Below are 15,750 nucleotides of genomic sequence, written 5' to 3' on the forward strand. Positions count from 1 at the left end.
GCTGACACAGAATGTGAAGTAAAACCAACTAGGATGTTGTAAAGAAACTCACTTCTGCCTTCTTTTCTATTTTTTCATGATGGAAGTTTGATTCCTGTATTTCTATACTCATAAAGATGTTTTTGGGTTGATGATTCACATGTTCACATCACATGAAATGCATTAAAATAGTAAAACGATTTCTGTATGAAAGTGATTTTGTAGATACTAACTGAAGAGATTAAAAGATATTTTATTACCAAAGCTTTTGTTGGTGATTTTATTGTGTGCATGTGTTTGTATGTCATTTCCTCCTCTGCCTTGTTAACCAGCACGCCTTTGTCACAGGAAGCAGATCAGCGAGAGGTGTTGACAGCAAAGCATCAACAAGACAGAAACATCTGTTTCGCTGATCTCAGTAACAACAGTTTGTTTTAAATGTGGATTCAAGGAGAGTTTTCTATGCAGATAACACTTTTTCTTGAATATCTATGACTCTTCACAACCATAATATTTTACTTTTTCTAGTTTAAGTGAAAGCATTAGTGTTTTCATGTTGTTCCAGGGAAAACTTTAGGTTCAAATAACTAAAATATTGGCTGAATTTCAAGTCAAGTGGCTTTTTTTTCAAAGCACATTTAAAAATAACACAAATAAATCAAAGTGCTGAACAATTTCCAAGGCGAGGTTAAAAATCTGTGGTGCAAAAATCAGAAATATGTTGGAATTGACTGTCCGCCAGTCTATGCCTTCCTTTGATACACCTGCTTTCTGTTTTTGAACATCTAATGTGAAGTTGATAATGATAACAGTGGAAGATAAATCAGTGGGTCCTCTATTTTTAACAGATATAGACAAAAGCAGGCTTATTATTTTTATTCATTGACCTTTGACTTTAGTCCCTGAAATGACTCCTGTGTCTGTTGGATTCTATCAGCTTTAGCTAGCTAATTAAGCTAACGTTAGCACCATGAATTGGTTAAAAACGTTTTTTAGTGTCTCGAGATGACTCATTTTAAAATGAGATTCTTGTAAAAGGATCTTAAATATGCACATGATGTCTTAGTCCTCGTATTATAATTGTGTGGTTGCTACAAGTGTAGGTGTACAAGAAACATTTTTGTACAGTTGGCTCCTTGGATGAAGCCGATTTGACTGATATAGGCCCATTTGTGCCTGTAATAACACGTTTTGCTTCTTTTAGCACATATTTCATCCAATCTTCACCAAATTTGGTACACACCATATTTAGATGACCCTAAACAAGACTTATGAGTTTGAAGACGTGGCCTGATGCACTTAATGGGCTATAATTCTTCAATGCTAAGTTATATTGCAGCTAGCTTTGGGAATGTAAGACACTGCACAGTGTCTAATATTTGAAACAATTCTAGCCACAGGGGGCGCTACAGTAACAATATAACGTGATATTTGTATAATTCTGTCGTCTTTAATAAAATTAATCTTGGTACACAAGTTCTCCATTAGCATATTAGCATGTGCAAGACATACTGAAGCACGGCACCAATAGCTCCACCTAGTGGCCATTAATAAAACATCACCATATCTCCTGAATGCATTATTCAATTTCTACCCATTTTTGGTTGATATCTTCAGATGTAAACACTTCTTGCTGGGACTCACACACACTTTCTTCAGGAAATACAAATATTCTAGTTCCACAATCTGTACATTTTTTTTTTACCTTTTCATCTGCTGCATTGTTTGTGCTACAAAAACCATTCAAATGTCAAACTGTGCAGCTCATTCAGCAGATGTGTGCTAATACTTTTCTGTTTTCTAGCGTATTCCAGCGATTTCATATTAATTTTTAAACATCCAGATTTATAATGGCAGTCTATTGGAGGAATGATCCAACTCAGTCGGGACTTTTGTCACTTTGAAACTCAACTGCTCGGACATCCTTTATCCTACAGACCCCATTCAAACTTTAAAACATTCACAAACCTTTGAAATAACAAAGTTGTATTCTGTGTTGTGATATCTTTTGTACATTTGGAGCAATTTAAGTCCTACGTGAAGGCTTTTGACAATTCATCAACATAGACTAAACAGTCCATTAAGTGAAAACAATAGCAGATTAATCAGTAATGAAACTAATTGTTAGTTGCAGCTCTAATGCAGTTTGATTGATTCGAAAATTGCAGTTGAAAGGAGTTTAATAAGCGAACGTCATTTTCTGGTCTGAAGATTTTTATTTTACTTTTCATGTGAATTTATGTTCTTGGTTATAATTTCTCAGATTTTGAGTCTTTTATTTATTTTTTCAAGGCAGTGAGCAGCACAAACTGAACTCCAGTTACCTCAATTATAAATATCATTGCCAGATATCTTAAAACCTGGACAGAAGAACTACCAGCATGCATAGAAACCACCAGAACTGATCCTCGAAGGCACCAACAAATCACAAACTTGTTTCCCACCAGCAGTAGGTTCAGCGTCAGTCTGACAAACTGAGGATGAAAGATGTGTTTAATATTCATCACCAGGCAGACGGCATGGGAACGAGAGTGTGTGTGTGTGCGTTCATTAATCAGTATCAGAGCCGCAGGTCGCCTGTTGAATCGTCGTCGTCGCCTTTGTGCTGCTCAGACTGACGGACGGCGAGGTAAAGCAACACATTCACACCCTCTCTCTCTCTCTCTCTCTCTCTCTCTCTCTCTCTCTGACTGTCAGGGAGGATAAAAGGAGATAAATCACATCTCATCCGTCTTTATTATTTTCTCTTTATGCCTCTTTTGGTGTCTCTTCTCTCTTTTTGTTTCGACGTCACACAGATTCTCTCTCTCAGCTAAAATCATCACAACATAATTATCTCTCAGTTGTTTTGTTGTCATTATGACTTCTTCACCTCATCAGCACGGGATCCCATATGTTTCATTACTAAATGATTAGCTGCCCTCATAATACACAGAAAAACAACTACTGACAGATTTATTGTCATGTGAACTGTGCAAAGAAATTCTTAGTTTTCTGTGTATAGAGGGTAAAAAAGGAAGTAATCTGGCAAGTATGAATATCAGTAAGTATAAAAAGAGTCACACAAGCATCATTCTGCACCAAAAACATAAAAAACCAAAACAAATTCCTTGTACAGGTGTACTTAGTGATTAAAGTCTGATTGTGTAACAAGCTGCAGGTCTGAAAGAGGTGAAGACAACGTCTACATTAAGCCGGCTAATTTCTAAAATACTGTTTTCATGCAAAAACAACCTGCGTCCACATTAAAACAGCAAAATAGTTTAATCTCCTCCTACTGGGCATGTGCAGAGGACAGATGAGATATGCTGTTTTAGACCATGTCATGTCTACATTCCTAAACACGTCTTCTTCTATCTGTTTTGGCCTCAGACTAAAACAACATTTTTCTCCCAAAAAATGTAGCTTTTCCAAAGCGGCCTCCAGAGTGTTGCTTGGCGTTGTAGTGCGTACGGGGGGAAAACGGAGCAGGAATACTCCCGTCAGTGGCAAAAGAACTGGAGCTGGATCCCGGTCGCTGCACTGCGGTTGTGCTCCTAGTGTCTGTGGGCCGCTGTGGCTCAGAAGGTCAGCGGTTCGATCCCTGGCTCCTCCAGTCTGCATGTCTAAGTGTGCTTGGGCAAGATACTGAACCCCAGATTGCTCCCAGAGGCTGTGCCTTCAGTGTGTGAATGCTGGCATGTAGCGTAAAGCGGTTTGAGTGGTCAGAAGACTAGAAAGGTGCTAAATTCTTCTTAAACGTAGCTATCTACCACCTCTCTCTCTGCTGAAACTGTTGTAATCTGCCTGTAATAAACTAAATGCTGTCACAGAATAGATGCTGTTTTAATCAGTCGGTGTTTTAATGTGGTCCGAGTCTGGACGGAGAGAAAAAGATACGAGTTTAACCAGTTGAGTGTGGACGAGGTCAGATGTTTCACCTGTGAGAAGATGCTAATTGAGTTTTTGTTGGTAATAAGCTGCAAGCTTTATCCTCTGCGTCTCCTCCCCAAACTGCTGGAGAGCATTAGCACCATGCAGAGTGACGCACACACACATTAACACACACACATCAGATCATGGTCACTTTTGGGGACACTACATAGACTTACCCTAACCTTAACCACTGACCCAAAAATCAGCTTTTTCCCAACTGGGGAAACAGCTTTTGTCCTCGGTTGGACAAGTCGTCCCCAATTAACTGGTCTTAAGTCTGAAATTTGTCCCCAAAAGTATAACAGACCACACACACACACACACACACACACACACACACACGGCAGCCAGATCTTGTCCTCTCACGCTGTCACTCAGCTCCATTCAGCTTTAACAGCAGCTCAGTCAGGGTCACATCAACACACATTCAGCAGCCAAATCTCATCATTCAACACTAGTCAGGCTGCCTCAGCAGGGGGTAGAGCTCAGTGTGTGTGTGTGTGTGTGTGTGTGTGTGTGTGTGTGTTCATAATCTACCCTTAATCCCCAAAATCCTCTTCTTCTCTACTCTTCAGAGGAACAGGAAGAAAAAGAATCCGGAGGAGGAGGAGGAGGAGGAGGAGGATGAATGACTGACTGAGGTGACAGAAATGAGACAAGCGCATGAAAAGGTTCAGTCCTCAATGTAACAAATTACCCATCATGCTCAGGGTGTGGCGTCCCTCCAGCAGCATTCAGTCACTTGGACGAGTGTTTTGAGCTGCGGCCGACGGACCCAAAAGACCCCAAAAAACAACCGCCGCTGTTTATCAGCAGCTTCATTTAGATTCCTGAAGAGGAAACTGCTCGTCTGATGATCAATAAAACACAAAACGCTTTCATTTCATTAACGAGAGATCCGCTCTAAATGTGTCAAGACTAACAATTATTTCAATTATCAATTAATCTGCAGATAATTATCTTGATTAATTGTCTTTTTTTTCTATAAAACAACATTTTTAACTCGGTCTTTATGCTTCTAATGTGGGACGTACCTGCGTATAAACTGTATGAATGACATTAAACTTTCCTCTGTCTTCCCTGTATTAAAATATCCTCCTTCATCCAGCTGCAGAGTCTCCAAACTCTATATTTGGAAGAAAAACTAGTTTCGTAATAATGATGTTGGAATCAGAGATGTGGCGCGTCTGAGCACGGAGGAGGAAGCGACCGCTGGAGCGACGTTACAGCCGCAAAGGACACATATTCAGCACATTTCCAGCTCTATATTTATATTCTGGGGCTCTACTGGAATATCTTTACATGATTTCCAGTTAAAAACTCCTTATTTATCTTCTACTGGTCCTTTATGCAGCCCCTCAGTTCAGCCTCTGTCCGAAACAGGCCGTTTTAGCTCCTGTCTCTTTAAGCCCCGCCTCCTGATGAGCCCACTCTGTTCTGATTGGCCAGCTTTCCACAGGCTGGCTGATAGACAGCCGTATCAGAGTTGTGTTAAGTTACTGCTGATGTAAACCCAACATTTCCTGCTTTGCTGCTTTAAATGACTAAATAACAGGAGACATTCATTGTGAAGAATTTACAGGAAGTGGCCCTAAAAACCAGGCAACACAACAAGATGTGGAGATATTTGGAGCTGTTTGTTTGTTTGTTCTGATTGGTCAGCTTTCAGGAAGCTTCCTCCGGCTCCGGAGGCTACGTAAACAAACTATAGCAGCAGGATTTCACTTCTTTTTCTCCTTCTTTACTCCAAATATCAACTTCTCAAATCCATCCGTACATGTTGGAGCTGAAAATATGAGAGTGGACAGCACCTTAGCAACCACCTTAGCAACCACCTTAGCAACCAAGGCTACAGAACGGACGCACGTTTATGGGCACGTGACGACCTGACGTCACTTTGTCGGGAAAGTAAAATAACATCGCAAACGAAGCGTTGAGATCAGGTTGAAGCCCTGGATTTTGACTTGCAGGCAGCATCTCTACATATGTTCACCTCATGTTTAACATCCGACATCAGAACAGGATATAAATAACAGAAAATCACAAAAAGCAGAATATGTCCGCTTCTAGATTATTAAACTTTTTTTGTGTGAAAAAAAACCATCAGACAGAAATTATTATTGAAATCTTTGAGTTTTTTATGTCTTAAACATGACAAGAATCAGCAGCAACACAGCTGAGTACTAACAGTCACTGACAAAGAGTGTGTTTGTGTGTTGCAGCAATGATGGACATGCTGTTGGCTCACACTACCTGCCTCTGTGTGTGTGTGTGTGTGTGTGTGTGTGTGTGTGTGTGTGTGTGTGTGAAGCCATTTGGTGGTTTTGGGAAGCTGTGAACTCAGCATTGCTCCGATTGAGTGTCAACCACTCGCTGCAGAGTTCCCATAATGCTCCAAACTCAACATTTGCTGTGGTGGAAATTATGAGTGCCCTACATTTGTTTGGCATGCTGGTGTGTACGTGTGTGTGTGTGTGTGTGTGTGTGTGTGTGTGTGTGTGTTGTACTTTTAGCTTTGTGAGGAGAGATTTGAGTTCAGATTTGGAAAGTGAGGACATTTTCTCTGGTTTTTTCTTCTTTAAAGGGTTTTCTGAGAAGTGGAACTTGACTTTAGGGTGAAAGTTGAACTCTTAAAACATTGTTCGACTCATGATGGACAGTTAAAAATAAAAAGGGATTAAATCGATGCAGCAGAACTGGTCTCTGCATGTTTCTTGCTCCCAGAGGATGAACCTTTCCCATGCGGTCTCTCCTCTGACGCCGCCTTCAGGGCAAAATCTTAATTTTGGCAAAGAAGGAAATTTAACGGCCGTGTGAAACGTCTTTATTCTGATCATCACAGGTTTTATTTGGCAATACGGCGGAATAAAAACTACGACAACATGAAAGTAAGTAAAACTTTCTGATCCTTTATTCTGCTTACAGATTATTCATCACTGTGTTATAATCAGTTACTTTTAGATCTGTGAGGAAGACGTCTGTAAAGTACTGCAGTAAAAGTACATAAGTATTATGAGCTTGATGTAGTTAAAGTATTGCAGTAAAAGTACATAAGTATTATGAGCTTGATGTAGTTAAAGTATTGCAGTAAAAGTACATAAGTATTATGAGCTTGATGTAGTTAAAGTATTACAGTAAAAGTACATAAGTATTATGAGCTTGATGTAGTTAAAGTATTACAGTAAAAGTACATAAGTATTATGAGCTTGATGTAGTTAAAGTATTACAGTAAAAGTACATAAGTATTATGAGCTTGATGTAGTTAAAGTATTACAGTAAAAGTACATAAGTATTATGAGCTTGATGTAGTTAAAGTATTGCAGTAAAAGTACATAAGTATTATGAGCTTGATGTAGTTAAAGTATTACAGTAAAAGTACATAAGTATTATGAGCTTGATGTAGTTAAAGTATTGCAGTAAAAGTACATAAGTATTATGAGCTTGATGTAGTTAAAGTATTGCAGTAAAAGTACATAAGTATTATGAGCTTGATGTAGTTAAAGTATTGCAGTAAAAGTAGTGGTTTGGTCCCTCTGACTGATATATTATTATATATGACATCATTAGATTATTAATAGTGAAGCATCAGTGTTAGAGCAGCATGTTACTGTTGTAGCTGCTGGAGGTGGAGCTAGTTTACACTACTTTATATACAGTTAGCTAGTTTAGTCCAGTGGTTCCCAACCTAGGGGTCGGGCCCCTCCAAAGGGTCAGCAGATAAATCTGAGGGGTGGTGAGATGATTAATGGGAGAGGAAAGAAGAAAAAACAAAGTTCTGATACACAAATCTGTTTTCAGTTTTTGGACTTTTTCTCTAATCTTTGATTTTTGCTGAAATATTGGATCATTTGAACATTTATTGAAATGAAAGCATGTGAGAAGTTTAGAGGGAAAAATCACTATTTGGTGGAGCTGTTAACAACTCATAGACATGTGAAATGTGACCCCGACTACACACTGCTTTTTGTAAGACGTCAAAAGACAAAAAGGTTGGAAACCACTGGTTTCATCTTTAACAATGTGTTGTATTTTAAAAGCTTGTTATATTATCCATTGTGTCAAATCTTCATCTGAAAAGTAACTAAAGCTGTCAAATAAATGTAGTGGAGTAGAAAGTACAATATTTCCCTCTGAAATATAGAAAGTAGCATCACATGGAAATACTCAAGTAAAGTACAAGGACCTCAAAACTGTACTTACGTACAGTACTGGAGTGAATGTACTTAGTTTACTGTCAAAAGCTTCAGATTGTTGTTGATGTTTTCTTCTCTCTCTCTCTCTCTCTCTCTCTCTCTCTCTCCCTCTCTCTCTCGACGTCACGCAGCCCTCCTCCTCCGTCGTCTCCAAATTTCCTCGGAGGAGGACAAACCTTCAGAGAGGAGAGAGGGAGGACAGAGAGAAGCACCGAGAGGAGAAAGAAGACACAAAATCAATCGTTGCAGTCATGTTGGACACGCTCACCTTCCTCCTGGAGAAGCTCTTCCTCCTCGCCCACATCAAGCTGTCCAGCCTGCTGCCTCTTCTGGGCAGAGAGCGCGGAGACCCGCCGGTCACCAGGCGCTGTGAGCGGGAGGAGGCTCCCGCACAGCCCGCCGCAGCTCCGCAGAAGTTCCAGCGGGGAGACCTGCTGGAAGTCCCGCGGACTCTCTTCACCCACTTCGGCATCTACCTGGGCGACAACCGGGTGGCGCACCTCATCCCGGACATCCTGCCGGTGCTGACCGCAGACAGCAAGCAGATCCAGGAGATGGTGACCAACAGTCGGCTGCTGCTCGGTGTGCTCTCCAAGCGCGCCAGCATCCGGGTGGACTCGGTGGAGGACTTCGCGTACGGCGCCGGGATCCTGCTCAACGCCATGGACCGGGCGGTGCACCGGAGCCCGCTGACCGGAGAGGAGGTGGCCCGGCGGGCGGAGCGGCTGGTCGGCTCCGTGTCCTACAGTCTGCTGTGGAACAACTGCGAGCACTTCGTCACCTACTGCCGCTACGGCACCGCGCAGAGCCTGCAGACCGACCAGGTGAGGAGCTGCCCGGGTGGCGCTTTTTACGCGCCGGATTGCAGGCGGCTGCTTTGATGTAGCTGCTCTGATGGTTCTTCTAACTTTCTGCTTCTCAAACTGATGCACTTCCAGCATTTTCACACCAGCCAGAGAGAGAGAGAGAGAGAGAGGTCAAACAGTTTGTTGCGCAGCGCGTCAGACGTTTGATTTTTGCGCGTTTTTGTCGCAAAGAAACCAAAAAATTTATTTTGCGACCAAAAAGTCAGGACAACATCTAACTCTGATGATCTCCTTTATTACACCAGATGTTTTTTTTGTTCTCATCCTAAACTCATCTCAGTGCATGTGAAGGTTTATGCAGACAGAGCTGTGAAGCGACACATTTGCGCTTTTACGCACCAGACGGGTGTTAAGAGAGAAAGTCTCGCTTTTGCAGGAGGCGACAGTCAGGCGGCCTGCAGGACTGTGCAGCCTCATAAAACTCACAAAGCTTTGATGAACAAAGTCACTGTTATGTTCTGCTCTTCAGGTTGTAATTTTAGTCACTTCACAAGCTGCTGTCCAGATCTGTGAAGGTGTTTTTTTGATTTTTCTGCATCTGGTGAAGTGAAAATGAAAACTTTAAAGCTCTAAAAAAGTTGCACAGTGTTCATTTAGTTGCAGCAAGGAAACACAGGGAAGTGACTAAGCTGTTTGTGCAAGAAACTTAAAAATAGAAACATGTCAAATAGTAAAGAAATCAGAGGTTTGTGCTCTTTTGTGTTTGTACAAAAGTCTCGATGCTGCAAGAGTTCTTCAAAATGCATAAAACAACAAACACAGTTTTGAGCATCACAGATGAGCTTTAAACGTCTTTGTTCAGGAACAAAAGGTGAAAAACCAAACGTCTGCATCCTCCTCTTCCTCCCCCCTCCCGCCCCTTCCTCTCCTCCACCTTCATTTTCTGAGTCTGTTTTTAAGTCGAGAGGAAAATCTGGGTCGCTCGTCGGAAAAGTTCAGAGAACAAGAGCAGCATTCAGAGCAGAGGCTCCTGCCAGACACCAAACAGCAGCACGTCAGGGTCGGCACAGACTGATGATGATGGAGGAGGGCAGCGAAGGCTCCCCGCCCCTCCCTCCGCTGCTCAGACTGCAGTGTTTCCCTCTCTGCGGTTTCGGGGCTGAATTTAAATAGCAGAGATGACAAGTTGAGGTCAGAGGAAACAAATAGATGAAGAAACAGACTTTTGCTGCTGTAAAAAATGAGATGAACTGATCGTGATCTGACGAACCTTGTGGCTGAATCTGAAGGTTGATATAAATGAGCAAATATGCCAAACATTTGGTGGTTGGAGATTCTCCAGTTTAGGGATTTGCTTTTTTTCTCTGTTTTTATATCTTCCTACACTGAATATTTTAGCTTTGGATAAAACAAGACGTCACTTGAGGCTTTTGGGAAACTGTGACGAGCATTTAATCCATTAATCTATAATAAAATAGTTATATTTATATTATTAACTGTAATATAATGATGTTTAAAATGAAAAACATGAGAAGACTGAAGAACAGTTTTGGTTTACAGTTGAAGTTTGACTTTTTTTCGACACTTTTTACAGTGTAAAAACTTGCAGGCTGTGAGGGGGCGTGGCCTGTCTGGCCCAATCCCAATGTCCCCCTAAAGCCTAAATCCTGAACCCTCACAGACTTAATTTTTTTTTTTTGAATGCTTCTGGTCTTCCCCTGTATTTAACGTCACAACGCTATGAATTGTGGGTAATTCCCTCATATAATGTCTGCAGAAAGTGCGCGTAAAGGGCTCAATAAGTCAACGAAATGCACTTAACGATTCAATAGCGGGACAACCTGAAACCCTCGCGGATGTCCGTGAGTGTGGACGTTGGGTTTGGGTCTACATGGTGATCGAGTTTCACTTCCTGTGATTGATAACCTAAATATTTGACCCACATGCAGTCAGTCTGCGTCTCACAGGTTCGTTAAAGGGGGCCGTGGGCCAACAGAAGCTCTTGCGGGGGCCTCAGAGGGGCCCCGTGGTAAAATAAACAGGTCAATTAGCGTTCTTTGACTGGAAGTGAACATCAGAACAGAAACAAACAGAAATCTGAGAGAATGATCAGTTTAACTTCCCTTAAAAACTAAAGGGGACGTATTCTGCTTTTCCTTATTTTCAATCATATATATAATGTTACAATGTCGGATGTTCTTTCTACTTTCAGCCCAAGTCGTCATCGTCTGACAGATGACAGATTTCTTTATATGGTCACTGCTCCGCTAACATTATAGTGTTTTTCCAGTGTTTTCACTGAGCCATGACTTTATTACACAGCAGAGCAAAGTAAAATAAATAGTTTACCTGTTGGAGGTGTGCTGGTCGTCTGCAGCTCTTCATCAAACATCATCATCACTGTGGCTGATCTGCTTGTACTCTTCCTCCCCTGCGTTATTTCTAACTGATCCACTCAACAAACAGCTCCAAATATCTTCATACCGCTAACAAAGCTCTGCTAATTCAGTGAGGAACACGTCTCACTTCCTGTAAATTCTTCACAATGAATGTTGGGTTTACATCAGCGGTAACTTAACACAACTCTGATACGCCTGTCTCTCTGCCAGCCTCCGGAAAGCTGGCCAATCAGAACAGAGTGGGCTCATCAGGAGGCGGGGCCTTAAAGAGACAGGAGCTAAAACGGCCTGTTTCAGACAGAGGCTGAACTGAGGGGCTGCATAAAGGACCAGTAGAAGATAAATAAGGAGTTTTTAACTGTGAATCATGTAAAGCTGCTCTAGTAGAGTCCAAAAATAAATAAAAGTATAGAGCTGGAAATGAGCATAATAGGTCCTCTTTAATGAAAACTGCATTATTTATTCAGACTTTTGTCAAATATAATTACCTTTAGTTATTTTAATAATTTAAAGAAACATTAAGAATACATTCTCTGACTAATTCTGTCGAGCAAAGGCTTTTTAAAAAATTAAAATAAACTTCTTTGTCTCACACAAGTTGAAATAGTAGATTGACGAAACAATCTCACCTAAAGCTCCACTTACCGGCTCATGGTCTTCATCAGTGGATCCCAGTTAGCTTAAAGGTAATGAAGCTGCAACGATTAATCAATTAGTCGATCGACTTTCTATCTATTTTGATAATCAGATAATCGTTTTAGTCATTTTTTAAGGAAAAATACCAAATATTTGTTGGTTGCAGCTTCTCAGATGTGAGCTATTGTGATGCTATTTTGTGTCGTACATGAAAGTAAATTGAACATCTAGATTTTGGACTGTTGATCAGATAAAACAAGACGTTTTAAGACCGAGCAGCCAAACAAATTCGCATCGTTTTAATAGAGAAGTTTAGTCACTAATTATTACTTCTTATGACTAATCATGTACTTTTCTTCTTCCTCCAGTTCTGCGAGTGGCTGAAGTCTCTGATCCGGGACCAGAGGAACGTTCTCCTGACGGCGCTGCTGGGCCTGATGTCCATGGTGTGTTTGGGAATATCCTCCAGCACCGCCCTGCCCACCCTCCTCATCCCCTTCACTCTGTGGATGGCCAGCTAGAAGCTTCACCGCTGGTTCAGTACAGGCTGAGCCGCCATGTTGGAAGACTGACAGGAAGGAAGTAGTTTTTGCTTTCACAAGTAAAAGTCTGTCGTACTAAACTTCATTATGGGATTAGATTAGTTTCATAACCATTGAACAAAATCTCCCAAGAATCAAACAAACGAAATGAATTTGAAAGTGACTAAAAATAATTTGAAACCACAAAATTACAAAACTGACATTTGAATTTCACTCTTGGTGTCACTTTTTACAGTTTTGTTGCTAAATGTTTCAGACACAAAGCTAAAGCTAACTTTAGCTCCAGCTAACATTAACAATATTTAAACCCAAGTTAGTCCCTCAGCAGCGCTAGCTAAAAAAGACTTTAGCTGTAGCTCTCTTGTGGCTAATTAAGGCCAAAACAAATGTGTGGTTAATGTTATCAGTATATTAAATTACTGTTATTATCATTAAATGTTATGAAATTATTATTATCGTTAACCATATACATATTTTACTGACTAATGTATGTCTATGGTTATTTCTATCCATCCTCCTTTTTCTTTACCGTTTATCCACTAGAGGGTCACAGGGAGCAGGAGCTACTCTCAGCTGACATATATAGTATAATAGTACATATAATATAGAGAGACAGACAAACATTCACACCTTTATAGTTTTTGTAAGGCGACAGTGTTAACTACTGCACCACCATGTCGCCCCAACGGTTATTTCTAATTACTTATAATAACCTCAGAAAAATGAACACATGAGAGCTGAAATGAAAGATTCAGCAACAAAACTGAAAATTAGTGACAACAAAAGAGAAATCCTGATCATCCCAGACCAGCACTCTTGTACAGTTTCATTATAAGTTTAACTCTTGAGGTAATTTTTTGTTTTTTTTAATTATTTTTAGTCACTTTGAATTTAATTTTCTTCTTTGATTCTTCTCTGATTCTGTTCAGTTATTATGAGACAAATCTAAACCCATATTTTATCAGCAATAACTTTAAGATTGAATTCATTGGCTGCTCTACAGGAAGTGATTCATGTTACATTTCCTGCTTGTTTAAAATAAACAGAAGAACAGTTAGCATTAGCAGCATTAGCAACCAGGACAAGAACAAGGTCAATAACTAGGACCGCCCACTCTGTTTGATTGACAGGTGTTTTTTTTGAAGTGATGAATGTTTAGCATTTCAAAAAATTAACATTTGTAGTTTTAAACGGACCAAAGATCATTTAATTATTACAGACTTTTACTGAAAAGCAAACAATAATCTTAACTCAAGGTCTACTTACTAGCTTCTGGAGCTTTCAGCTGCATCTCCACACTCAACAATATTCCTGTTTTCATGCCGCTCTGTTTTGAAATTCTCCATCGACTTCCTCTGAACAGTATAAACTCTGCGGCGGCCATCTTGCCTGTACGTATCCAGACTGTGTCCGTGTCGATCCCTCGGCCCCGCCGGGTGAAGCGCTTCTGTAAATATCTGTAGATATCCTTCACGACCTGATTGTTGTCTAACAGTCACAAACTTTTGTACAGAATTTATTTTTTATGACGCTGTAACACTTTATACTGTGTTTTTTTATGTAAATAAAGGAAGTGGAGAGTATTTCTGTGTGTTCAGTGAAAATTCATCCTCGTTCATTAAATAAGTCGTCGTTGATGAATAAGAACATTACATCTTACTCATGTTTGCCTCCCAACATATTTTTGGGTAAATCAGAGACTCACATTTTTCTCAATATAACGAGAAAATTTCATTTTAAAGAGAAACCTTTCTTGTTTTAACAAGAAAAAGTTTTTTTAATGAGAAGATGTATTTCCTTATGACGAGATACTTTTCTCTGTGACAAACACGTCTTATGAACTTCAGTCTGATAATTTAATATTTCAAACACCTTTCTCATTATAACCATTTTTTTTTCTCATAATAACAAGAAAATAAACTGATTTTAACATGAATAATCATCTCATTATAACAAATTGTTTTTCTTTTTGAGTAAATTGTCTTATTATGATGAGAAAATGTTTTTGATATAACATTCTGCTTATTTTGACTACTAACATTATAACAAAGATTTTCTTGTTGTAAAGAGAAAATATTGCATTACAACAAACAGGTTTTTCTTATAACAAGAAAGTATCGTATTTTAATGCCATTATACCTGAACAAATCATCTCAGTGGTGAAACTACACTGTTGTACTTTCAGAAGTCTTTTCTATGGAGCTCAAATAATCTGAGGCTTCTGAGTCTGTAGTAGGACTGTAAAATAAATATGAAACATTATTCAGATATGCTCAGATAATTCACTCTGAACTGCAACTGTATAAATCCAATCAAACCAAATCATAATATAGTTTAAATTTTCATAGTTTTACATTTAATTCTAACTTTGTTTAATTATCTACGGAGGCCGGAAGAAGCACAAAGTAATGATTTAATTGTACAGTGCAGCTGATATATGACAATAAAGATTTAGTTTCATTAGATTTTATCTGAAAATAACAGATGTTTATGGTTCAAGTTTAACTTTCATAATGAGTATAATAAATTTAAATGCTTTTCACACAACCTAAGGACACTTTACATGTAGAAAACAAGAAGAATGAAACCTTTTAGTAAATGTACCCCTCCAGATATGAATCCCATGAATCAGCAGTTTGTTGCTGTGTGAGCTGCTGTTAAAGCAAAAGAAAAGAAAATCTGAAGTTGTGAAACGACGACCAGAATGAGTCTCCAGCTTGTGTGAGATGAAGAAATGCTCTGAATAAAGTTGCTTAATAATTATAATCCTGAGTTACTTGTGATTCAGTTCAATTCTGCAAGTAGCACAAAATGAGACACAAAAATGCAGTTTAATTCCCTTTTTATTCAAAAGTAGAAACCTGTTTCCTTCCTATGAGAGATGAATCATGTACTTGACTTTATTGCATTTTATGCTTCTAGTTCAGCACAGAACCGTAGAAACGATAGAATGACGTGACTATGATTAAACCTGCTGTACTTCTTGTTTCATTATTTCATTTTTAAACTAAGTTATTTAACTTTTTTATTTTTTTATTTGTGTTATTTATTTTTAACTGTTGTTTTGTTTTGTTTTGTTTTGTTTTGTTTTGTTTTGGTTTGGTTTGTTTTGTTTTGTTTTGTTTTGTTTTGTTTTGTTTTGTTTTGGTTTGTTTTGTTTTGTTTTGTTTTGTTTTGTTTTGGTTTGTTTTGGTTTGGTTTGGTTTGGTTTGGTTTGTTTTGTTTTGTTTTGTTTTGGTTTGGTTTGGTTTGGTTTGGTTTGGTTTGGTTTGTTTTGTTT

At 39.3% G+C, this 15,750-nt stretch overlaps 1 protein-coding gene across 1 annotated transcript; it reads left to right on the top strand.

The window, feature by feature from the left end:
• Nucleotides 1–8,180: 8,180 nt before the first annotated feature.
• LOC137174677 (lecithin retinol acyltransferase-like) lies at nucleotides 8,181–14,045 on the top strand. Its single transcript, XM_067580111.1, has 2 exons — nucleotides 8,181–8,911; nucleotides 12,297–14,045. Exons 1-2 carry the CDS (start codon nucleotides 8,339–8,341, stop codon nucleotides 12,447–12,449), a joined length of 726 nt encoding a protein of 241 aa, XP_067436212.1. The 5' UTR covers nucleotides 8,181–8,338; the 3' UTR covers nucleotides 12,450–14,045.
• The last annotated feature ends 1,705 nt before the right edge of the window (nucleotides 14,046–15,750 follow it).

Source organism: Thunnus thynnus, chromosome 22, assembly GCF_963924715.1.
Source record: "Thunnus thynnus chromosome 22, fThuThy2.1, whole genome shotgun sequence".
In the NCBI taxonomy this organism is placed as follows: domain Eukaryota; kingdom Metazoa; phylum Chordata; class Actinopteri; order Scombriformes; family Scombridae; genus Thunnus; species Thunnus thynnus.